Source organism: Bos mutus, chromosome 11 (genome assembly GCF_027580195.1).
Source record: "Bos mutus isolate GX-2022 chromosome 11, NWIPB_WYAK_1.1, whole genome shotgun sequence".
NCBI lineage: Eukaryota > Metazoa > Chordata > Mammalia > Artiodactyla > Bovidae > Bos > Bos mutus.
Window position 1 is genome coordinate 10,496,950 of NC_091627.1, and position 25,571 is coordinate 10,522,520.

The window sequence follows — 25,571 nt, forward strand, 5'->3', positions numbered from 1 at the left end:
AAGTGTTTTATTTACATTGTATTTAAATATTCATACTTTGTTTTGTATAACAGGGAATTACTGGGTTAAATTTTCATGAACATAGACAGTTTAAATGAGATAAATTAAGTGAAAACGTTAATGGAATTTTACACTGGAACCAGAAAGCAGTTTGCTCCTGGAGGGTACCGTGTATGTTTGTTTCTACTGGGGTCTTCCTTTTGGAAAGCAAATAGGTTATGGTCTTATTCTTTGGGTTTAGCATTTAAGACGAACTAACCATCAGTTGGTAACATCGTTGCATTTCATTCATGTTGTTGCTATCATATCTTATTACTTAGTTTTTAAAAAATGAAACATTTCTTGGCATAACAGTAAATGGCTCTAATGGCAACATTATCGCCCAATAAACCGAAGCCTTCCCCACCTCTCCGGGGCAGGTTATCAGAGCTGCCCAGGAGAGTAGAAGAGCTGGTGAAGGGCGTGCAATTAACCTTTGTCCTGCATTCGCAGCAGGGGAACTGACCTAGCAGCCTTCCGAGGAAATCCAATTTAATTTAAAATGAATTTGAAAAGACAAATTAGCCATATCTATTTTAATAAGATAAAATCCTGATTCTCCCTGTGTCTGGTTTAGTTAGGACCTCAGAGGAGATTGGACTGACTACAACTGAGGATGAACAGGAGGGAAATAACACCAGGTAGCTGAGGAAAAGCCCTGGAGACCCTGGGGCCCGGGTGGCTTGTCAGTTCCTGCAAGTGAGCAGGTCTCGTGCTGCCTGTTTCCACAGAGAATTGCAACCTGAGACGGGCCTTTGTCTCATCAGACCTTTGGCTTGTGTTGGAGCTTGTGCCATGTTGATGTCATAGGCAGCTTGCCTGCCTCTCCAAGGACCAAATTGTTATTTTCTTGCTTTGTCATTATCGATGCACATTTGGGTCCTACCACCTGGGTAACCACATTTGGTACAGTTGCACCTCACAATTACTGATGAGTCTCTTAACCCAAGAGTGAGGATTCTCTGAGGCCCATGAGTTGGTACTTGACCACTACGTTTTGAGAACTGAAGCGGAGGGTTCTGCCTCCTCTTCAGGGAGCTGGTGTTCTGTCCTGTTTTTATTCTCTGAAACATAGAGATGATTTACTGAGCCCCTTCTGTGTACCCAGCAGCCAGGAAGTCTGTAACTGTTTCTGCCTTGTGCTTGCACACAAGAGGGAACTGTTCCGGAAGCTGTTACCCTGGTGTCCCTCTCCGGGACCAGCAGTCCCTGGAAGAGCTGCAAGTGTATGTGATGGGCAGAGCAGAAGGCAAGGAGTAATTCTGATCTTCCCAGCACTTCTCAGGCAGAGGGATGTTTCTGACTCAAACTGGTACCCTCAGTTCTGAAACAGTGGCCACAACACGAACCAGCAGCCTCTGTAATCTTTCCTAGATATCCAGGCCTCCCCATGAGTTCTTCAGGACTAGGATTCACCAAGAGGGGAGGCTTTTACGATGAAACAGACCTGGGTTAGAATCTCGATTCCCACCTCCACGCCCCCCATCACCCACTCCCAGTCGAGAGATTTGGAACAGCCTACCATGTTTCCTCAGTGGTGCTAGTGGTAAAGAATCAGACTGGCAGTGCAGGAGATATAAGAGACATGGGTTCAATCCCTGGGTTGGGAAGATCCCTGGAGGAGGGCTGGCAACCCATTTCAGTGTTCTTGCCTGGAGAATCCCATGGACAGAGGAGTCTGACAGGCTATGGTCCATAGGGTCACAAAGAGTCAGACACAACTGAAGTGACTTCAGTTCAGTTCAATTCAGTCACTCAGTCGTGTCCGACTCTTTGAGACCCCGTGAACTGCAGCAGCACGCCAGGCCTCCCTGTCCATCACCAACTCCCGGAGTTTACCCAGACTCATGTCCGTTGAATCGGTGATGCCATCCAACCATCTCATCCTCTGTCATCCCCTTCTCTTCCTGCCTTCAATCTTTCCAACATCAGGGTCTTTTCAAATGAGTCAGCTCTTTGCATCAGGTGGCCAAAATACTGGAGTTTCAGCTTTAACATCAGTCCTTCCAATGAACACCCTTCGCACGCACCTAATGAACCTCTCACTCCTCAGTTTTAACAGGCAGTGAGCAACTCATAGGAATGTTGGGCATATTAGATAAGATAATGCGTGAGAAGTAATTGGACCCTGGTTTGTTGTTTAGTCGCCAAGTTGTGTCCAATTCTTTGGCGACCCCATGTACTGCAGCCTGCCAGGCACCTCTGTCCACAGTATTTCTCAGGCAAGAATACTGGAGTGGGTTGTCTATTCCTTCTCCAGGGGTTTCCCTGGGTTTCCCAACCCAGGGATCGAACTCGTGTCTCCTGCATTGGCAGGCAGGTTCTTTACCACTGAGCCACCACGGAAGCCCTTGGACCCTGGTCAGTTCAGTTCAGTTCAGCCGCTCAGTCGTGTCCGACTCTTTGCGACCCCATGAACCGCAGCACACCAGGCCTCCCTGTCCATCACCAACTCCTGGAGTTTACTCAAGTTCATGTCCATTGAGTCGGGGATGCCATCCAACCATCTCATCCTCTGTCGTCCCCTTCTCCTCCCACCTTCAATCTTTCCCAGCATCAGGGTCTTTTCAAATGAATCAGCTCTTTGCATCAGGTGGCCAAAGTATTGCGGTTTCAGCTTCAGCATCAGTCCTACCAGTGAATATTCAGGGCTGATTTCCTTTAGGATGGACTGGTTGGATCGCCTTGCAGTCCAAGGGACTCTTAACAGTCTTCTCCAACACCACAGTTCAAAAGCATCAATTCTTCAGCCCTCAGCTTTCTTTATAATCCAGCTCTCACATCCATACATGACTACTGGGAAAACCATAGCTTTGGCTAGACAGGCCTTTGTTCACAAAGTAATGTCTCTGCTTTTTAATATGCCATCTAGGTTGGTCATAGCTTTTCTTCCAAGGAGCAAGTGTCTTTTAATTTCATGGCTGCAGTCACCATCTGCAGTGATTTTGGAACCCCCAAAAATAAAGTCAGCCACTGTTTCCACTCTTTCCCCATCTATTTGCCATGAAGTGATGGGACCAGATACCATGATCTTAGTTTTCTCAGTGTTGAGTTTTAAGCCAGCTTTTTCACTCTCCTCTGTCACTTTCATCAAGAGGCTCTTTAGTTCTTCACTTTCTGCCAGAAGTGTGGTATCATCTGCATATCTGAGGTTATTAATATTTCTCCCGGCAGTCTTGATTCCATCTTTTGCTTCTTCCAGCCCAGCGTTTCTCATGATGTACTCTGCATATAAGTTAAATAAGCAGGGTGACAGTATACAGCCTTGACGTACTCATTTCCCTATTTGGAACCAGTCTTTTGTTCCATGTCCACTTCTGACTGGACCTCCGTACATGTCCAGTATGCTTCCTGACTTGCATACAGATTTCTCAAGAGGCAGGTAGGTGGTCTGATATTCCCATCTCTTTAAGAATTTTCCACAGTTTGTTGTGATCCAGACAGTCAAAGGCTTTGGCATAGTCAATAAAGCAGAAGTAGATCTTTTTCTGGAACTCTCGCTTTTTTGATGATCCAATGGATGTTGGCAACGTGATCTCTGGCTCTTCTGCCTTTTCTAAATCCAACTTGAACATCTGGAAGTTCATGGTTCGTGTACTGTTGATGCCTAGCTTGGAGAATTTTGAGCATTACTTTGCTAGTGTGTGAGATGAGTGCAATTGTGCAGTAGTTTGAACATTCTTTGGCATTGCCTTTCTTTGAGATTGGAATGAAAACTGACCTTTTTCAGTTCTGTGGCCACTGTTGAGTTTTCCAAATTTGCTGGCATATTGAATGCAGCACTTTCACAGCATCATTTTTTAGGATTTGGAATAGCTCAACTGGAATTCCATCACCTCCACTGGCTTTGTTTGTAGTGATGCTTCCTAAGGCCCACTTGACTTCACATTCCAGGATGTCTGGCTCTAGGTGAGTGATCACACCATCATGATTATGTGGGTTGTGAAGATCTTTTTTGTATAGTTCTTCTGTGCATTCTTGCCACCTCTTCTTAATATCTTCTGCTTCTGTTAGGTCCATACCATTTCTGTCCTTTATTGTGCCCATCTTTGCACGAAATATTCCCTTGGTATCTCTAATTTTCTTGAGAACTCTAGTCTAGTTCTTTTTCTTGCTCCTGTTTATATTTCAACATGTACTTGCAAACTGTTAGATGCAGACTTTCTCAATTGGCTCTTTGCAGTTGTACCATTTTCATACTGTAAAAAAAAAAAACAAAAAACACATGTATTTTTTGCTGCAGACAACCATCTTTCTCTGTCACCAAAGGTGTAGACTTTTTGTGTAGCCTTTGCTTGTTGAGAATAACACCCCTTCCAGTTATTTCACATGTGCGTTTTGAGGATGAAAGTGAATTTTGTAATTGGAGAAATATAAAGCTATTTATTTCCATTTTGTCTGATGTTTTTACATTGTTTGCTAGGAGGTGCGTCAGGGACTTGAATTAATTATAATTACTGAAGAGACGTACACTGATTGGGCAAATAAAGTAGTAAGCCCATTTGTGCCAAGGCCATCTAATTAAATTCTAACTTTGGATAAGCTAGATATGCATGAAAGATTAATTTTAAGAGGTTTTTATGACTTACTAAATTATGATTCAGTGAAATTTTTGAATTATATCATTAAGGAACATTGAGTCTTAAAGTGATAAAGCAGTCATGAACCTACTACAGTATAGAAATTTGTGGGTTTTAAAAAGCTATTCAAAATTAAGGAGATAGCGTGGCCTTTAATTTGTATTTTTCAAAGAATCTTTTACTTAATGGTAAAGTCTGTTTATTTATTTACTTACTTGGCTGCACTGCACAGCCTGCAAAGTCTCAGTTCCCTGACCAGGATTGAACTGTGCTACCTGAATTGGAAGCATGGAGTCTTAACCACTCGACTGCCAGGAAAGTTCCTTAAGTTGTATGTTGACATTTAAAATTTTTGAAACATTTAACCAACTGAAACCCTGCAAGAAATGAATATGATAGGTGCACCTGAATTATCTCCTTCAATATTTATACAATGTTATATTCTCCAAATACTTCACTATCTCTGGAATTAAATTGTCCTTGGGGTACTTGGAGGGTTGTACCAAATTTTCCATATAATTTAGGAGGGTGATAATGGCTCTACTGTAACCTTTTCTGGAGATACATCATCTAGTAATGGAGCCAAGTATACATTCTCCATTGAGTTTTAATTTTAAAAGTTGATATTAAATCTTAAAAAGACTCATTATATTATGATAATTGATAGAGTTTAAAACATGTAACTCTTCTTTATGGTTTTTAAAAAACCTATTTTTACTTTTAAAGCATATTGATTTTATTATATAAATGATTTAAAAATGAAGAGGTCCCTAAACTTACCCTAGGTGATGGGACTTAGTTCATGCAAATTACCTTTCCCTGATAATACCATCATTATAGAACCCATTGTTTGTATAATTAAATGCAAAGTGCTATGTAACATTAATGATCTAAAGAATCCCACAATGGCTATGAAAATTCAAAATGGACACTTTACATCCCATTATGCTTTAAGATGACTGGATTGTGCTTGTGAGAGCACCTCCTGGTACAGGCTGTAACCATCCTGAGGCTGAATGAGGAAAGAATTCTGTGGCTCTTCTCTCATAAATACTGATCTTTCCCTGTTGTCTCCACTTCTCAACCTGGTTTGAAGGGACTTTTTGTTGAAGATCTGCCTGGTCTGAGCAACAGTGTAAATAACAATATAAGGATTGATTGACACTGTGTGACAATTTGCACTTCACAGAGAACTTCAACATGCTTTATTTTTGCTTTGTCCAGTGAGTCTTTTGAGATGGAAGTCTCATCTGTGTTTCATGGCTGAGGAAATTGACTTTCAGAGAGGTTATGGGCTTGCCCAAAGTTAGACCACTCAAGGCTGGCAGGGCCAGGTCCACGTCAGTTCTGTAGACTCTGCAAAGAGGTCCCTAGTGAACATAATCCATGATGGGGAAACCTGGTAGCATCAGGAACTGCTTTCTGAATTTAAGACTGAGTAAATGGTCATTATTCCAGATGCCTTATGGGTCAGATCAGATCAGATCAGATCAGTCCCTCAGTCATGTCCGACTCTTTGCGACCCCATGAATCGCAGCACGCCAGGCCTCCCTATCCATCACCAAGTCCCGGAGTTCACTGAGACTCACGTCCATTGAGTCAGCGATGCCATCCAGCCGTCTCATCCCCTGTCGTCCCCTTCTCCTCCTGCCCCCAATCCCTCCCAGCATCAGAGTCTTTTCCAATGAGTCAACTCTTCGCATGAGGTGGCCAAAGTACTGGAGTTTCAGCTTCAGCATCATTCCCTCCAAAGAAATCCCAGGGCTAATCTCCTTCAGAATGGACTGGTTGGATCTCCTTGCAGTCCAAGGGACTCTCAAGAGTCTTCTCCAACACCACAGTTCAAAAGCACCAATCCTTCGGCGCGTAGACTTTCTTTTTTTTCCCTTTCATTCCCCTGTCACCCCTTTCCACCATTTTGTAAAATTTCTCACTGGTATTCAAACATGAATAATAGCTGGTCTTTCAGTTGGTGTCTTAAAAAAAAATTATTCAAGGCTGTTACTCAAATTTCATGTGGTAACGGTTTGAAACAATAGCTCTAGGCTTTTTTTTTTTTTCCAAAAGTGGGAAAAGACTGTTAGAGTATCAAAACAAGGAAGATTTATTTTAAATAGAGAAAATCTTTACTTGCAAGCAACAGTATCTTTTCTTGTTTTAGGTCCAGGACTGTAATCAAGTCCGACTTTCTGCAACTACATGGGCTGTAGCCCACCAGGCTCCTCTGTCCATGGAATTCTCCAGGCAAGAATACTGGACTGGGTTGCCATTCCCTTCTCCAGGGGATCTTCCTAACCCAGGGATTGAACCCAGGTCTCCTGCATTACAGGCAGATTCTTTACCATCTGAGCCGCCAGGGAAGCCACATATTTATCATAGATGCTATAGAAAGAAAATATCAGAAAATGATCAGCCTAAGAAAAAATAATGGAAATAACATTTTCTATGCTGTCTTGTACTATTTAAAAGGGTTATAGATAGTCTGGCTCATTGCACAGTGTTTAGTAGCTGAGTTATTTTATTGGGGGTTCTCATATATATATGAAGGGGTGTCTCTGGAAATGGACCCCAGTGGCACTAGTGGTAAAGAACCACCTGCCAGTGCCAGAGACATAAGAGACGTGGGTTCAGTCCCTGGGTGGGGAAGATCCCCTGGAGGAGGGCATGACAACCCACTCCAGTATTCTTGCCTAGAAAATCCCATGGAAGAGGAGCTTGACGGGCTGCAGTCCATAGAGTAGCAAAGAGTTGAACATGACTGAAGCGACTTAGCACTGTGGAAGTGGAGTGAAGTTTTTCCAGTTTCCTGAGGTCTGGAACTAAGATCAGTGGCTAAAAGCTGCAGAGAAAGTGTCCCTCAATGTAAAGAAATGTTTTAGCCATCTGTTTACCTGCAGACTTCAGAGGGTGACAGGGACTTCATCAGTGGAAGATGTTCAGGACAGCTCGTAGGACAACCATTTGGTGAAAAATATTTTAAAGGGGATGACCCTTAAATTCCTTGTAGTTTTAAAAGTCTATGAATGGCAGTGAAGGTGGTGGTGTTTTTTTTAAGTTTCTGAATTTAAATCTAGGGGAGAAAAAGACAGCTTAATGAAGAACCAACGTTTGCTGAGCGTTTACTATAGACTGGGCAGTGATAAGTGCTTTACATGCGTAGTCTGATTGAATCCTTTCAACAATTCCATGAAGAGGTACTTTTATAATACACTGTTACTTTGTGGAAATAGTGACCCAGATAAGTTAAATAAAATTGTCCAAGGACACACAATAAGTGAGAATTGAACCCAGGTCTTTCTGATTCCACAACTTACACTTTTAATCACCATACTGCAATGCCTCACTAGCTCCTATTAATAGAATAAGGATCCTGGAGGTACCCAGATCAGACCTTGACCTTGTTAAAGAAAGAGTGACAGTTGACGTTCTTAATAATAAAAGCTTAATGTAACCAAGGTTGGTGATTCAGAGGAAATTAATGAGATTTTGTCAATTTTATTTTAAACTTAACTTGTCAGAAAATACAGTGTCCAGTGACAAACTGTAGGAATGTTTTTGACAAATTAACTTGACTACAGGTGTCAGAGCGGGGAAATGTTAATTTAATAGCCTTTAAGCATTCCAGATTTATTGAGGATTAAGATAGCACTACAGAGTCAAGCCCCTGGTTCTGAATGGATTTGTCATAGAATTTTACACAAAATCTATTCAGAAGTTCAGTGCCACTATTTTGAATGTAAAAAAGTGAGTTCTTTCCATGAGCTCATAAAGCCAGCATTTGTTGAGAGCAGAATGCTTCAGTCTGGGGTTTTTGTTTCCTCTTCACATAGATCCCTGTTTAATTTCTCGTAGTTGATTAAACTTGGCTTAGGCCAGAAATAGATTCAATTTTGCTTAAAATCCTTTCTGTGATCAAATGAAGTCCCTTAACCATCATCAGTGTAATGGTAGTCTGAGACCCCTCTCCCAAGTCTGGTATCATGTTAGTAAAGGCTGGGCTGTTGGTAGGGCTTCTCTGGTGGCTCAGACGGTAAAGAATCCACCTGCAGTTCAGGAGACCTGGATTCAATCCCTGGGTTGGAAAGGTCCCTTAGAGGAGGACATGGCAACCCACTCCAGTATTCTTGCCTGGAAAATCCCCATGGACAGAGGAGCCTGGTGGGCTACAGTCCATGGATTCACAGAGTCCAACATGACTGACTAAGCGCAGGCTGTTGGTAGACTGTAGCCTCCTTTGGTCCTTGTTGAGGGAGTTAGGGAAGAAGGTACTGGTGGAATGGAACTGCAGCCATTCCTTTTAAGAGAGTTTTAACTTTTGAAGGCCACAAATAATCCTTTTATCAATTTGCATCGTTTTTGAGATTACATCCAAGTACTGCATTTCGGACTCTTTTGGCCAATGGCCATGATGGCTACTCCATTTCTTCTAAGGGATTCCTGCCCGCAGTAGTAGATATAATGGTCATCTGAGTTAAATTCACCCATTCCAGTCCACTATAGGTCGCTGATTCCTAGAATGTTGACATTCACTCTTGCCATCTCCTATTTGACCACTTTCAATTTGCCTTGATTCATGGACCTAACATTCCAGGTTCCTATGCAATATTGCTCTTCACAGCATTGGACCTTGCTTCTATCACCAGTTACATCCACAACTGGGTATTGTTTTCGCTTTGGCTCCATCCCTTCATTCTTTCTGGAGTTATTTCTCCACTGATCTCCAGTAGCGTATTGGGCACCTTCTGGCCTGGGGAGTTCTTCTTTCAGTATCCTATCATTTTGCCTTTTCATACTGTTTATGGGGTTCTCAAGGCAAGAATACTGAAGTGGTTTGTCATTCCCTTCTCCAGTGGACCACATTCTGTCAGACCTCTCCACCGAGACCTGCCCATCTTGGGTGGCCCCACAACTCTTAACCTCTGTTCAATATACTTTAGCAATGATACATTGGGACCAGAGTGTGAAGGGTATTAACTGTCATGCTAAAGAGCTAGAATGCTAACACTGGGGAGGGCCAGCATGTATTTCTGTGTGACAGGCATGGTCAGTGATTAGAGAAAAATCACTTCAGTAGCAGTGAGAAAATAAAGATTTGGAAAGAGAAGAGATTTTTAGAGATAGGGAGATAAGAGACTGCTGCAATGGTCTTGCTGAGAAATGATGAAGCTTGAACTAGGGCAGAAAGATTTGAGAGATATTTCAGAGACATTTGAAAGGAGTTAAGGTTCTTAGCTTAAGTGATGGAGTAGGTGGTGAGAGCCATAAATGAGATTGAATATGGAATGAGAGAAGCTGAAGGAGGAAATGGGTCTTGGACATGTTGAGTTTGAGATTTGGCTGCACTGTCCAGGCTATAATGGACAGGCCGTGTAATGTGAACTCTGAAGTCTAGTTGGTCTTCATCAGTTGCGTTTGTGTTCAGGAATAGTTTGGTTCAAGAATACTTTTCTTTCTGACACCTGAACCAGGGGCATTTCCCAATTTGGGAGCTGCTCTGGAGAGAGTTGTTCAACTCCAAACTTGTCAGCTCAATGCGTTTCTTACTTTTTATTTCTTTAATAAAAATGACTTAACCTGCCGTTGAAAGCGTCTGAGTTATATTTTCAGCTTATTTTCCCAACAGCCTGTCAGAGCACTGGCACATAGTGTGTCCTTAATAAATTTTGCCAGATACCTTAACATAGGCTGCATTTTCAAAGTTGATCCTTTCTCTTACTTAAAGCTCTCTTAAGCTCTGTATAGTAGCTCTTTTTTTCTCCTTTTTGGTCATTTAATTATAAATATTTTGTTTGTAATTATAAAAATAATACCATGCTCAGTTTAGAAAATGCAGAAAAATATAAAGCAGAAAATTAAAATGAAACACTCAAAATCCCGTGTCTTATGGAGAATTCATATTCACTTTTTTGTATATTGGTATAGAAAGTATTGAAATATAGTAAGTGTCTTTTCCTTGGGTTAATGGTTCTATTGGATGGAAGGGTAAATTTTTTTTTTTAATCTAGGAGGCTTTTTCGAACTGTCTTTAGTCGAGGTTGCTTCTGAGCTCTCATAGTAGCCTGTACTTTCCCTCTTAAAGCTTTATGCACATTGTACAGTATAGATCTTCAGCAGACCATGAATTTGGTGAAGATCTGCACTGTGTCTTAACTTTGTCTTCAGAGCCCAATATGGTGTTCCAGTGGGTGTTTGTTGAATGCATGAGAGACTGGGAAGGATGGAGCTAAACCAGTTTCCCCTGTCTCTGTTGTGACCCCTTCCTTGTGCTCTAGTTATGCCTCCATGTCCCCACTCTGTATTGTGAAACACATAAATTGCCATGCAGTGAAACTGTATGATACGATCTTTGTTTATTGCTAGTTGCTTTTTAATAGTTAGATGTTAGCTTTGTGGAATATTGCTTGCCTTGATGTGTGATGAATACTTTTAATCCTTTGGTCACCTTTCTTTTTTTAAAATAAGTTAATTACTTTCTATTATGTTGATGGATTGTTTTATGTTTTAGATGATTCTCTCTAAATATTGCAACACAAGGACTATTAGATAGAGCTAACTGCCACCACCTTGAGTTTTTTCCGAAGAGGCTCCTTATTAAAAAATACATAATTTCAAGGTTTGTGCAAGGCATTTTTCCCCAGTCATCAGTGCCTCAAGATGGAATTAGAAGATTAAAAAGATAAAGTGCTTTATTCATTTAATAAGTATGTGCCATATTTATTCTCATAGTTTTTCGCACACTTGCTATTTCACTATGAAATAGAGGGTACCATAGAACTATCTGCTTTCATTTCCTAGACAGTGATGACTCCTTGCAGTCAGATGGCAGTGGCAGTAATCTCCGGAGTTGCAGTCCTCCCTGGTTCTCCTTGGCCAGCTCCTTAGAATGCCCCCTCTCGAGGAAATGGCAGTGTTTTGGGCATGTTTTTGAGAAGGAGCAGGAGACAGTTGTCCAGCCTTGGAGAGTGGGGACTGATTCTATTTAGTATAACTTTAGTGAAAGAAGATGCTGAGGTTTAGAGTGGAGGCTTTGGAGTCAGACAGACATGGATTTGAGTCCTGGCTCTTCACTTCGGTAATGGGATCTTGAGCCGATGACTGTAGCCTTGTAAGCCTTGGTTTTCTCATTTATATTACGAGGGTAATGGTAGAACCCTACCTCTTATAGTGATTGTGAGAATTAAATAACTTAGGCAGGCATTTAGCAGAGTTTATTTAACACTTAGCTGTAAATAAATGTTAGCTATTATTATAATAATAGATATTATTAATAGGACTCCTACAGCATCCATCTTTGGCCTCATGTGACCTTTAATAGACTTGAGTAATAGAAATGGGTCTGATTATAAAACTTAGACCCTTTCTAGATACTGCACTGCATTTCTAAAGCACTTTATAATTTACAGAGTACATTCACATTTGTCATTTCATTGAATCTTTGTATCTTGAGATACTGTGATTCCGATAGCCCCTCAGTTCCAAGTTCTTCCAAGAAAGGAGGAGGAATAAACAGAAATAAGAAGGGAGAGCAGTGACAGCAACTAGAGGGTCTGAAAATGAGTTTGAGAAGAGAGTGGTAGGAGGGTGTGTAAACCCACTCCAGAAAGATTGCGGCTGTTTTCACTTTAACCTTTTGACTGCCTGACAAAATGACACTTGCTGTTTAGAGACATCTTTGCTAGTCATTGGAGTTATTACTTCCAAGCTGAAAACTGTGTCTGTGTGTGTGTGTGTCTGTGTGCACGCGCGCGCATGTACACATGTATACATGCATGAGAGAGAGAGCTTTATGTAGGAGAATTATCTTTTGTATTATTTGTTTTTATAACATAGAGGGAAGACAATAAAGAAAAAAAAAACAACCCTATGGATCTAATATTAGATGCTGGGTTATATGAGAAGTGGAATTTCTCTAAAAATGTTTTCTAAACTGATTTTATGTATTTCCTTACTCTAGTTCTGATATTTTTTTCCACCTTTAGATCAATACAATCCTGTAGAGGATGTTAAAGATGGAAGCAGTTGATTGTTCAGGTCCCTCCATCTCCGTCTGCTACCAGGAAACAGGCCCATAGAAGTAGGACGAGTGGGATGGAGGGAAGAAACTAACGTTTATTGAGTTCCTACCATGTGTCCCAGTAGGCATTTGAGTCATTCATGCATTCATTCTGTAGTTCAACAGAGTTTTTTTGGAGAGTCTTCTGTGCACCAGGCACAGTGCTAGCCATTGTGTACAGAGCAGTAAACAAAGCAAACGTTATTATGGCTGTCCTCATGGACGCTCAGAGGCCAGTGGGGAAGGCATACACTGAAGATGCACATAAATAAATAGGTCCTATCAAATTGTTAAGCCTTCTGAAGGAAACGAACAAGACAAGGGTGAGAGGGTTGACTGTGGAAAGGTCTTCTTTCTATAGGATTATGAGTGGAGGTTTCTCTGAGGAGGTGTCATGTGAGCTGAGCCTTGAATACCAGTAGTAGCAATTCTCACAAGAACTCTCTGATAGACAGCGCATCCTATTGTTATCACCTTATGTACCAGCTTGAGACCACATGTTAGAGAATGCAAAAGTCATAAGAAGGAGCCTCCTAGATAGATACATGAGTAACACTTGCAGTGGCCTTAAGAGGGGAAGAAGCAGTCAAGGCACACACATTCAGGACATTCCTAGAAGGCCAGTGTAGCTGAAGTAGGTGGGGGAAGAGAGGCAGTAGATGACGTTGGAGGGTTAGGCAGGGGTCAGATCACGCAGTGCCTTGTTGCACACTTCGTGGAGTTTGGATTTCATTCAGAGTATCATAGGAGCCACTCAGTGAAGGAGTTTCAACAGGAGTGTAACATAATCAAATTTGATGATGCAGTTTGGTATCCACAGTAGTGTAGTACTGTAGTGGATCGTGTAGTACTGTAGTCTGTATCAGGTGAAAAAAAATCACTTACAAGTGGACACCTGCAGTTCAAATCCATGTATTCAGGGGTCCTCTGCATTTTTCATCTATTGGCAGTACATGAGGGAAGGACAGGGGCTGAAGGTCAAGAGGCACGGTTCGTGGGAAGTCTGAGGAGAGAAGCACAAGTGTGCAGTATGGTCTCGGGGGTGCAGGGATATAGCAGGCCTGCTGTATGGCACTGAGTGTCTGAGTTTTATCATCATAGGATTTAAAGTAAAATCCATCTGTATGGTTGCATGATTTTTCTCCAGTGTTTAGCTGAGGAATGCAGAGGGTTGGGGTCATATAAGATTGATGCTCTGCAGACCGTGTCCAGGGGAATAAGAGCGTATTAAAATTGTATTTGTGGAGCTTCCCTGGTGGTCCAGTGACCAAGGCTCCACACTCCCAGTGCAGGAGGCCTGGGTTCAATCCCTGTTTGGGGAACTAGATCCCACATGCCACAGCTAAAACATCCAGCTCACGGCAGCACAGATCCCATGTGCCGCAGTTAAGACCTGGTGCAGCCAAATAAATAAGTAAAAATATTTTAAAAAATCATATCTGCAAAGGAATGATTAAAATGGCTATGTAGTCTGGGGGTGGGGTGTTGGGAAATAAGGGTGACTGATAGATAATTAAGAGGTGGTTCAACAGATTATAGGGTAAAGAATTTGAGGGACTACTTGAATAGATGAGGTAGAGGTTATTAAAGTATATTCGGGTTTTAACCTTGTGGTCTAGAGGTTAGGATTCAGCACTTTCACTGCCACGGCCCAGGTTCAGTCCCTGGTCAGGGAACTGAGATATCCCACAAGGTACGTGGCAAGGCCCAAATTTAAAAACAAACTAATTAATTTAATTAAAAATTTTAAAGTGTATTCAGTGAGTAGGTGTTGGGATATTGGAGTTGTTCTAAATCTCCAGTGTACCCAGCGCAATCAGTGATTTGAAGAGTGGATGAAAAGGCGTTGGGGGTGACGTGGTCTAGGGATTGAGAGCCTTGGGTATTGGACAGATTTTTCTTTTAGAATGATGACAGGAATTGGGGTGGGAAAGACTGACCAAGAACTCAGGCCTTAGTGAGGGAGCAGGATGACCAAAGGCTGGTGGGTAACAGAAACAGGAAGGGAGAGGGAGAGGCTGGTACAGTTGGGTGGCTTGGGTCTTAAAGGAACAGGGGTTTTTGTTTTTGTAAGAAAGGAGAATTAATAGTTTGGAAATAGCAGGACCAAGAATACCCACTCTGCCTGTTGGCCTTAAAGGTTTGGAGGTTAAAAAGAATAAAGCAAAGCAGTCTTCTGGACAATAGAGGAAGTAGTATCCTCATGACTGGCAGGTTTCAATTATGGCAAAGAGGTGGAGGAATGTTTTTTAAAAAGAAGTAATGATTTATGGGGAGTTTGCTGGTTCGTGCAGGAGTTCCAGAGGGGAGTGGAGGGCTTGGGAGAGAGGAGAGAGAGGTGTAGGGGAGGGATTAGGGACATGTAGGTCAGTGTGAGTATGGCCGTTAGGGCAGTAATAAGACCAGAGACCCTTGAACTTTAGTTCAGATGAGTGAAGTAAAGAGATGTACTGCATAATGGAGTTAGCCCCCCATCGTCTCCGAGAAAGAAAGCGCTTGGTTCCAGTACTGCTAAATGCTTCCTCAGAGAATATGGTAGCTTACCCAAGGTCTCAGGGAGTGATATAGCAGTTTTCAGGGAGGGCAGCTGATGCCAGGGTCAGTCTGAATAAGCAGCAGAACAAGTCTCCTGACACCAAGCATTAGGTCTGCTCACCACTCTCATTTGTTCATTTTAGTTGTAGTGCTCATTTACCTTACTGCTGGCAGAGCTGGATCCATTCGAGCAGCAGAAAATTCAAATTAAAAAAAAACGAAACTCTTAAAACTATAAACAACGTTTCCCCTCGGGACCACCCCAGGCTCATAAGTTGGTCTGTGCCCAAAGAATGAGAGCACAGGTCCTGGAGGGCAGTCGTTGTAGCCCAGCAGGGTCTGCGTGACCGGAACTGTGTGCTTTACCCTCACGCATGTGCTCTGTCCACAGGGTCACGTAGGCACAACAGCGACCAAGAAGATCGATGTCTACCTCCCCCTGCACTCGAGCCAGGACAGACTGCTGCCAATGACGGTGGTGACCATGGCCAGCGCCAGGGTGCAGGACCTCATCGGGCTCATCTGCTGGCAGTACACCAGCGAAGGACGGGAGCCGAAGCTCAAGTAATCCTCCCTTTTCTTGGCTGCTCTGGTTTCTGGCTGTCTCCTGGCCACCCGTGCTGCCCTTTGGGCCTGGCCAGTTTTTCTAGGCACTGGCCTGGGAGCCAGATGTCCACACTGATCCAGGGCAGGCTGCTCACCAGATCTTGGGCCTGTGTAACTCAGGCTTGTTATCTCAGAGAGTCTACCTGCCAAATAGACCCAAGTTTATGAATCCGGACCCGAGGAAATGCCTTTCCAAAACCTTTTATGATGCTTGCTGATTTTATAAAAGGGGCGTGGACGGTAATGGGAGGGAACTCACGTTTGTTGAACAGAGATCATGAGATGGACATGGCGCCAGACACTGCATACCTGATTTCTCATTTAATTCTCCCACTTCCTGTGAGGTGAGCATAGCAGTTCTTGTTTAGCAGAGGAGGCAGCTCAGGATCAGAGAGTTGTTCTTTGCTGCTGTTACACCAGTGCGAGTTGACCCAGTCAGAATTTGATTCCCAATCTGTTTGATGCCATGATTTTTACATTATTTCCCTTTGATCTGAATTATAGTTTTCTTTGTTACCAGGCAGTGGTCCAGTTTTTCCCTAGACTCCATTCCTCATTAAACTGTTACATTAAAAATGCAGTGCTTGAAAGTAGTCTCTGTGCTTGTACACCATAACTTGAAGTTTAAAGCGGTTTGCTGCTTTAGTCCTCCCGTACTTGAATGTCTTGTCTGACAGGCATCCTCTCCTAGCTTTATGTGCCCTTCCTAGCAGTAGGACTAAATGTCGTGGTTGCCTTCGTTTTGGAAATGGATTCTCATGGAGACGTTTTCTTCTCATTTTGAGTTAGAATGGTCCAGTCTGTCGTGTGTGTGTTTAGGTACATTAAATTTGTACTTTAAATCATTCTTTCAAGTTCTCATTGACAGTGCCTTCCACTTTGCCAGAATAAATTGTGGATATAATGATAATCCTTATTGTTCCTATGGCAGTAGGAAGCCTTTCCAACCAAGATATCACATAGGCTCAGAAAAGGATTGAGTCTGCAGCTGTACTCAAGGCTCAGCTACGGTGTTGTTCCTTTTCAGCATAAAGTGGAAACAAGCCAGTGCTAGTGACTTCATAAGTGTTGTCTGAGTTAATGCTTAGAATATTGCTTGATGTGGGAACTGAAACCAAGAGAGGCAAAGGAACTTGCCCCGGGTTACACAGTGAGTTGAGCTGTGGCATACATTTTACAAACAAGGAAACCAAAGCGTGGAGAGGCTAAGTAACTTTTCTATATTACATTGTAAGTGGTAGAACTGGTATTTAACCCAAGAATTTCTTCTTTTTTTAATTGAATAAATGATTATTTAAATTCTGTAGTACTTTCATGGAACTCTGCTCAGTGTTATGTGGCAGTCTGGATGGGAGGGGAGTTTGAGGAAGAATGGATACAGGTATCACAACATTGTTAACCAGCTATACCCCAATTCAAAGTAAAAGTTTAACATAAAAATTAATAAACAAACTCTATAGTGCTGTGCAATTTTAGGGAGTTTCACACATATGATTTCACATAATTCCACAATAACCCTTTCTTTCCCTTCCCCTATATTGCCCTCTCTTCCTTCTCCCCACTGGTAACTACTGTTTTGTTCTCTGTGTCTGTAAATCTGCTTCTTTATTGTTTTGTTGTGTTTTTTAGATTCCACATATAATGATGGCATATGATGATGGCAGAGTATTTGTCTTTATCTGACTTATTTCACTTAGCATAATGCCCTCCAAGTTCATTTATGTTGCTACAAATGTCAAATTTTATTCTTTTTATGGCTCGGCTTCCCTGGTGGTTCAGTTGGTAAAGAATCCACCTGCAGTGCAGGAGACTGCCTGCAATACAGGAGACCCAGGTTGGATTCCTGGGTGGGGAAGATCCCCTAGAGCAGAAAATGGCAGCTCACTCCAGTATTCTTGCCTGGAGAATCCCATAGACAGAGGAGCCTGGTGGGCTACAGATCATGGGGTCACAAAGAGTTAGACACGACTGAAGCAACTTAACACACATGCGGTAAGATGACGTTGAGCATCTTTACATATGCGTATTTGACATCTGTCTTATTTTATGAGCTCTCTGTTCAGGTCTTTTGCATATATTTTAGTCAGGTTATTTTCTTCTTGTTGAGTTAATTTTAAGAGTTCTTTGTATATTTATCAGATGTGTTTCTTGTAAAGACTTTTCTCCCAATCTGTGGCTCATGTTTTTATTCTCTTAACAGCAATTTTGGCAGAGCTGAAGTTTTCAATGTTAATGAACTCCAAGTTATCAAATTTTTCATAGATTGTGCTTTTGGTTTTACAGCTAAAAAGTCATCACCAAACCTAAGGTTACCTGCTTTTTCTCCTGTGTTATCTTCTAGAAGTTTCATAGTTTTGTGCTTTACATTTGGGTGTGTGATCCATTTAGAGTTAATTTTTGTGACACGTGCAAGGTCTGTATTGGGAATTCTTTTTTTTTTTCATCTTAATATCCAGTTGAAAACCCATCCTTTCTGCACTGAGTTGCCTTTGCTGCTTTGTCAAAGATCAGTTGACTGAATTTCTGTGGGTCTATTTCTGGCCTATAAGATTTTTTTAAAACATTCCTTAATTTATATTTCTCTGTAAGATTTTAGTGAAACACCATCTTTTTAGGAGCACCCATTTGTAAAAGAAAAATAAAATTCAGTGAGGTTTCACCCTGTCAAGAGCTTGAGATGGGAAATATGAACTTGTTCTTGACACAAAACCATGTTTATCTTACTTGATAGATAATTTTAAAGATTTGTATGAATAATTTTGAATAGTCTTATTTTTTATGCAATTTTTATTTTTTTGTCATATATTATGACTCTGTTGTACACTAGAATGGCCATTCCTTGCCTTCTTTTCACTCACTGGTCTCTAAATTCTGTTGCCCTTCATTAGGCTATTGACAGATGAACTACTGAAAACTTGAAAGATTTTGCTGTAGTATACAGAGCTGGATTAGTGTATTTCGGAGCGTTCTCTCAGTGTTCAGTGGGTGAAAGTTTCTGTCTGTGGAGCAGTCCTGTTCAAATGAAATACAATGCAATTACCTCACACCTGTGAGAATGACTGGCATCAAAAAGACAAGATAACAAGTGTTGGGGAGGCCATGGAGAAAAGGGAGCCCTTGTGACTGTTGTTTGGGATGTAAATTGGTACAGGCACTATGGAAAACAATATAGAGAGGTTCCTCAGAAAATTAAAAATAAAACTTGTGTAGGATCCAGCAATCTCACTTCTGAGTATATATCCATAGGAAATGCAAACAGGATCTCAAAGAGATACCTGCACTGCCTAGTTCATTGCAGCATTATTCACTATAGCCAAGACAAGGAAACCACCTAAGAGCTCATCTGTGAATGAATGGATAAAGATGGCGTGGTGTGTGTATATGCACACAGTGGAATACTACGCAGGCATGAGAAAGAAGGAGATCCTGCTATTTTCAACAATAGAGATGGATCTCAAGGACATGATACTAAATGAGATAAGTCAGAGAGAGAAAGACAAATACTGTGTGATATCACTTAAGGTGGAATCTAGAAAAGTGAACTCATAGAAACAGAGATTAGAATTGTGGTTTCCAGGGGCTAGGGGATAAGGAAAATGGGGAGATGTTGGTCAAAGGTTATAAACTTTCAGTTGGAAGTTCTTGGGATCAAAGTACAGTGAAGTTCAGAAGTGTCAGTTCAGTTCAGCCTCTCATGGACTGCAGCAGCGCCAGGCTTTGCTGTCCATCACCAACTCCTGGAGCTTGCTCAAACTCATGTCCATTGAATCAGTGATTCCATCCAGCCATATCATCCTCTGTCGTCCCCTTCTCCTGCCTTCAGGCTTTCCCAGCATCAGGGTCTTTTCCACTGAATCAGTTCTTCACATCAGGTGGCCAAAGTATTGGAGTTTCAGCTTTAGCATTACTCCTTCCAATGAATATTCAGGACTGATTTCCTTTAGGATGGACTGGTTTGATCTCCTTGCAGTCCAACGGACTCTCAAGAGTCTTCTCCAACACCACAGTTCAAAAGCATCAATTCTTCAGCGCTCAGCTTTCTTTATGGTCCAATTCCACATCCATACATGACCACTGGAAAAACCTAGCTTTGACTAGATGGACCTTTGTCGTCCAAGTAATGTCTCTGCTTTTTAATGTTGCCTGGCCTTTTCTTCCAGGCAGCAAATGTCTTTTAATTTCATGGCTGCAGTCACCATCGGCAGTGATTTTGGAGCCCAAGAAAATAAAGTCTGTCACTCTTGCCATTGTTTCCCCATCTATTTCCCCATCTATTTGCCCATCTGCCATGGGACCAGATGCCATGATCTTTGTTTTTTGAATGTTGAGTTTTAAGCCAGTTTTTTCCCTCTCCTCTTTCACTTTCATCAAGAGGCTCTTTAGTTCCTCTTTGCTTTCTCCCATAAAGGTAGTCTCATCTGCATATCTGAGATTATTGATATTTCTCCCAGCAATCTTGATTCCAGCTTGTGCTTCATCCAGCCCGGCATTTTACATGATGTACTCTGCAAGCAGGGTGATGATATACAGCCTTGACATACTCCTTTCCCAATTTGGAACCACTCCATTGTTTCATGTTCTGTTCTGACTGTTGCTGCTTTTCCTGCATACTGATTTCTCAAGAGGCAGGTCAGGTGGTCTGGTGTTCCCATCTCTTGAATTTTCCACAGTTTGTTGTGATTCACACAGTCAAAGCCTTTGGCATAGTCAATAAAGCAGAAATAGATGTTTTTCTGGAACTCTTGCTTTTTCAATGACCCAGCGGATGTTGGCAATTTAATCTCTGGTTCCTCTGCCTTTTCTAAAACCAGCTTGAATATCTGGAAGTTCACGGTTCACGTATTGCTGAAGCCTGGCTTAGAGAATTTGGGGCATTACTTTACTAGCGTGTGAGATGAGTGCAACTGTGTGGTAGTTTGAACATTCTTTGGCATTGCCTTTCTTTGGGATTGGAATGAAAACTGACCTTTTCCAGTCCTGTGGCCACTGCTGAGTTTTCCAAATTTGCTGGCATATTGAGTGCAGCACTTTCACAGCATCATCTTTCAGGATTTGGAATAGCTCACCTGGAATTCCATCACCTCCACTGGCTTTGTTTGTAGTGATGCTTCCTAAGGCCCACTTGACTTCACATTCCAGGATGTCTGGCTCTAGGTGAGTGATCACACCATCGTGATTATCTGGGTCGTGAAGATCTTTTTTGTACAGTTCTGTGTATTTTTGCCACCTCTTCTTAATATCTTCTGCTTCTGTTAGGTCCATACCGTTTCTGTCCTTTATCATGTCCATCTTTGCATGAAATGTTCCCTTGGTATCTCTGATTTTCTTGAAGAGATCTCTGGTCTTTCCCATTCTATTGTTTTCCTCTATTTCTTTGCATTGATCACTGAGGAAGTCTTTTTTATCTCCTCGCTATTCTTTTGACCTCTGCATTCAGATGGGTATATCTTTCCTTTTCTCCTTTGCCTTTTGCTTCTCTTCTTTTCTCAGCTATTTGTAAGGCCTCCTCAGACAACTATTTTGCCTTTCTGCGTTTCTTTATCTTGGAGAAGGTCTTGATCCCTGCCTCTTGTACAGTGTCATGAACCTCTGTCCATAGTTCTTCAGGCAGTCTATCAGATCTAATCCCTTGAATCTATTTGTTACTTCTACTGCATAATCATAAGGGATTTGATTTATGTCATACCTGGATGGTCTAGTGGTTTTCCATACTTTCTTCAATTTGTCTGAATTTAGCAATAAGGAGTTCATGATCTGAGCCACAGTGTGCTCCCGATCTTGTTTCTGTTGACTGTATAGAGCTTCTCCATCTTCAACTGCAAAGAATATGATCAATGTGATTTTGGTATTGACCATCTAGTGATATCCATGTGTAGAGTCATCTCTTCTGTTGTTGGAAGAGAGCATTTGCTATGACCAGCGTTTTCTTTTGGCAAAACTCTCTGAGCCTTTGCCCTGCTTCATTTGTACTCCAAGGCCAAACTTGCCTGTTACTCCAGGTATCTCTTGACTTCCTACTTCTGCATTCCAGTCTCCTATGATGAAAAGGACATCTTTTTTTGGTGTTAGTTCTAGAAGGTCTTGTAGGTCATCATAGAACCATCCAAATTCAGCTTCTTTGGCATTAGTGGTTGGGGCATAGACTTGAATTACTGTGATATTGAATGGTTTGCCTTGTAAACGAACAGAGATCATTCTGTCATTTTTGAGATTGCACCCAAGTACTGCATTCTGGTCTCTCTTGTTGACTATGAGAGCTATTCCATTTCTTCTAAGGGATTCTTGCCCACAATAGTAGATATAATGGTCATCTGAGTTAAATTCACCCGTTCCGGTCCATTTTAGATTCCTAAAATGTCAGTGTTCACTCTTGTCATCTCCTGTTTGACCACTTCCTGTTTACCTTGATTCATGGACCTAACATTTATGTTCCTGTGCAATATTGTTCTTTACAGCATCAGACTTTATTTCCATCGCCAGTCACAACTGGGTGTTGTTTTCGCCTTGACTCTGTCTCTTCCTTCTTTCTGGAGTTATTTCATTTTTCATTCTTTCATCTTCATTCTTTCTGGAGTCAGTCTTTCTGAGAAGTCTTTAAGAGTCCCAAATGTTCTGCCCATGATGGAGGTACTAGCTAATGCTGCTTGGTAGTAATCATTTGGTAATATGTGAGGATGTCAAAGCAACACCTTCAGTTCACTTCAGTTCAGTTCAGTCATTCAGTCGTGTCCGACTCTTTCCAACCCCATGAATCGCAGCACACCTCCCTGTCCATCACCAACTCCCAGAGTTTACCCAAACTCATGTCCATTGAGTCGGTGATGCCATCCAGCCATCTCATCCTCTGTCATCCCCTTCTCTTCCTGCCCCCTATCTCTCCCAGCATCAGGGTCTTTTCCAGTGAGTCAACTCTTCGCATGAGGTGGCCAAAGTACTGGAGTTTCAGCTTCAGCATCAGTCCTTCCAATGAACACCCACGACTGATCTCCTTTAGGATGGACTGGTTGGATCTCCTTGCAGTCCAAGGGACTCTCAAGAGTCTTCTCCAACACCACACTTCAAAAGCATCAATTCTTCGGCACTCAGCTGTCTTCACAGTCCAACTCTCACATCCATACATGACCACAGGAAAAACATGTTGCATGTCAATTATATTTTAATAAAGCTGAAACGAATGTATAATACAAGCTCCAAATGTAAGCCACATTTACAATTTTAATTTTCTAGTAATCACATATTTAAAACGTTTCCAAGAAGTGAAATTAATTTTCATAATATAGTTTAACCCTTTATAGGAAGTATTATCATTTCAATATGTAATTGATATAAAAATTATTAATGAGATGTTTTTGTTATTTTTTGGATCATGTTTTCAATATCTAGTGTTTATATGCTATTTACAGCACATCTCAGTTCAGATTAGCCACATTTCCAAGAGGCTTCCCCGGTGACTCAGAGGTAAAGAATCCTGACTGCCAATGCAGGAAGCTCAAGAGAGGTGGGTTTGATCCATGGGTCAGGAAGATTCCCCTGGAGGAGGAAATGGCAGTCCACTCCAGTATTCTTGCCTGGAAAATTCCGTGCACTGAGGAATCTGGCAGGCTACAGTCTGTGGGGTCGCAAAGAGTTTGACACAACTGAGTACACGCACACACACGCATTATAAGGGCTCAGTAACCACAAGTTTGGAAAGTGCAGCTGTAGAGTATAGCAACACATGATACAGCCACACAACGGAGTTTACTGTGGATTCAGTTTATTCTCATGTAAGCTCAGCTACCTAGAGTCCCTAGGAAATTTGGTGGACCTTGTAGATAGCTGAGGTTTATCTCATTCAGTATTGATGTTTCTTTATTTTTGTAATTTTTAATAGACGCTCCCTAACCTGTAGTAACATTTTCATCTGCCTTCTTAATCAGTATATAACATAGTGGTCAAGGGTATGGGATTCAAAGCCATTGTCTGGGTTTGCATTCTGGCACTGACCATCAGGGTGATCTTGGATGAATTACTTCAGCCTGTGTTTTCCTATGTGTAAAACCAGGATAGGAACTTCCTATCCGGGTAGTTATAAAATTAAAATGAGAAAATACATGGCAACTGCTCCATAAATGTTTGTTTCTGTTGTCGCTAAATACTGTAACTCCAGCAGCTAGTATTGCAACCAATACTAGTGTTAATTCAGCAGTAATAGCATATTTTAGCCCTTTTCTGATAGCTCATGTAATTGTACCATACTGTGAAACACTGATGCCCTCATGGGCTTATCAAAGTATCTAGGGACGGTTGACTTTATATTGTATGTTTTCTGACAACTTTGCAGTTTGAATTCTTTATACTCCCTATCCCTCGCCGCTTTCTTTTTTTTCTGTCTGCATCTCCACCATGGTGTATGTACTCTTCTCCCATTTCTTGATTGCTGCTTCTAATTTATACTCCTTAGAGTCATCACAGAGAACCCTTTACCTAAATAATAACAGCCTGACGTGCCCTTCCCATTTTGACCCCCAGCTATGCTCCCACATGTTCTAACACATCACATTCTTTAACTGGCAGCTTCTTGACATACAGCTTCTGCTTCTACCATTTCCTTAGAAACGCCTTTCTCACTCTTCTGTTGATACCCTGCTTAATCTCAAAGACTTAAGTCCCTCATCATTTCTTCATTTGGCAAATATTTATGGAGTTCCAGACCCTGGGTATCAAGGATAAAATGGAGAACAAGAGAAATGCAATTGCTGCACTCAAAAAATTTACAGTTTGGTGGGGAAGAAGAAATTATCAAGTGTAATAGCACTTTGTAACTGGCTCATTTCACTTATCATTTGTATTCATTCATGCATTCAGTAAATATTTATTGAGTGTTTGCTATATACCACGCATTTTGCTGGGTGTACAGTGGTGAGTTGAATAAGATACGGTTTCTCTTCCATGAATTCCACAAGCTAGTGAAGGAAATGGGCACATAATTCAAATAATTAAACCGAATTATGTTTGCTTAGAAGCTGACTTAAGTGCTCTGCAGGGAAGGAATGCCACTGTGAGAGCATCACCTGGGAACCAGGGGTGCGGGGGAAGTGGGGGAGTTCCCTCAGAAAGTGAGGCCCAAGGCATTTGGCGGATGGAACAGTTTGGCAGTGATGCTGTGGCAGGAGGAAGTGTGTAGTGGTCAGGGGACTCGAAGATACATCAATAGAAAGTGACCCAGAGGGAGCCCAGACAGAACTATATGAAGGTCTTGCTTCTGCTTAAAAATTAGTGGGTATTTTCTCCCTAGAACTTTACCAGGGAATTTAGATTTAACTATTCCTGTCTGAGGTTGCTGTGGTTTGACAAGTCTTATGATGTTATTTATCAGTTTTACTTTCCATTTATGGGGGACGTGTTTTGGAGAAAAGGAAATCTTGGGAGTCTTAAAAATCTTTAACTCTGACTTCAAAGAGCTGAACTTCTGACTTCAAAGAGATGAACTTCTGAGCTGCAACCGTCGGAATCTTTTTCTCTCTTGCTAATGCCTGACATACTCTTAATATTGATTCTCACCAAACTGAACAGCAAAGCTCAAGTATTGAGCATTCTGGACATTTCAGAAACATGCATTATTTCATTTTTCATTTGAAAAGAGCAAACATTAGTCTGTCTCATGATCATACTTTAGTGTGTTTTGCATTTTCTGAAGATAAGAAATGAATTTCTACATTTGGTAGAAATCTGTGGTGCTCCCTGGAATGCTCCTGAATTTTCATTTATGAACTAAA

At 41.6% G+C, this 25,571-nt stretch overlaps 1 protein-coding gene across 10 annotated transcripts in view; it reads left to right on the plus strand.

Annotated features, from left to right (window-relative positions):
- Positions 1 to 25,571, plus strand: part of MAPKAP1 (MAPK associated protein 1) — a 234,765-nt gene that overhangs the window by 94,877 nt on the left and 114,317 nt on the right. For all 10 annotated transcript variants that reach the window (XM_070378987.1, XM_070378984.1, XM_070378988.1 and 7 more), the window contains one exon: positions 15,599 to 15,771. In XM_070378987.1, the coding sequence (XP_070235088.1) occupies positions 15,599 to 15,771 (173 nt within the window). The remainder of the gene's footprint in view (positions 1 to 15,598; positions 15,772 to 25,571) is intronic.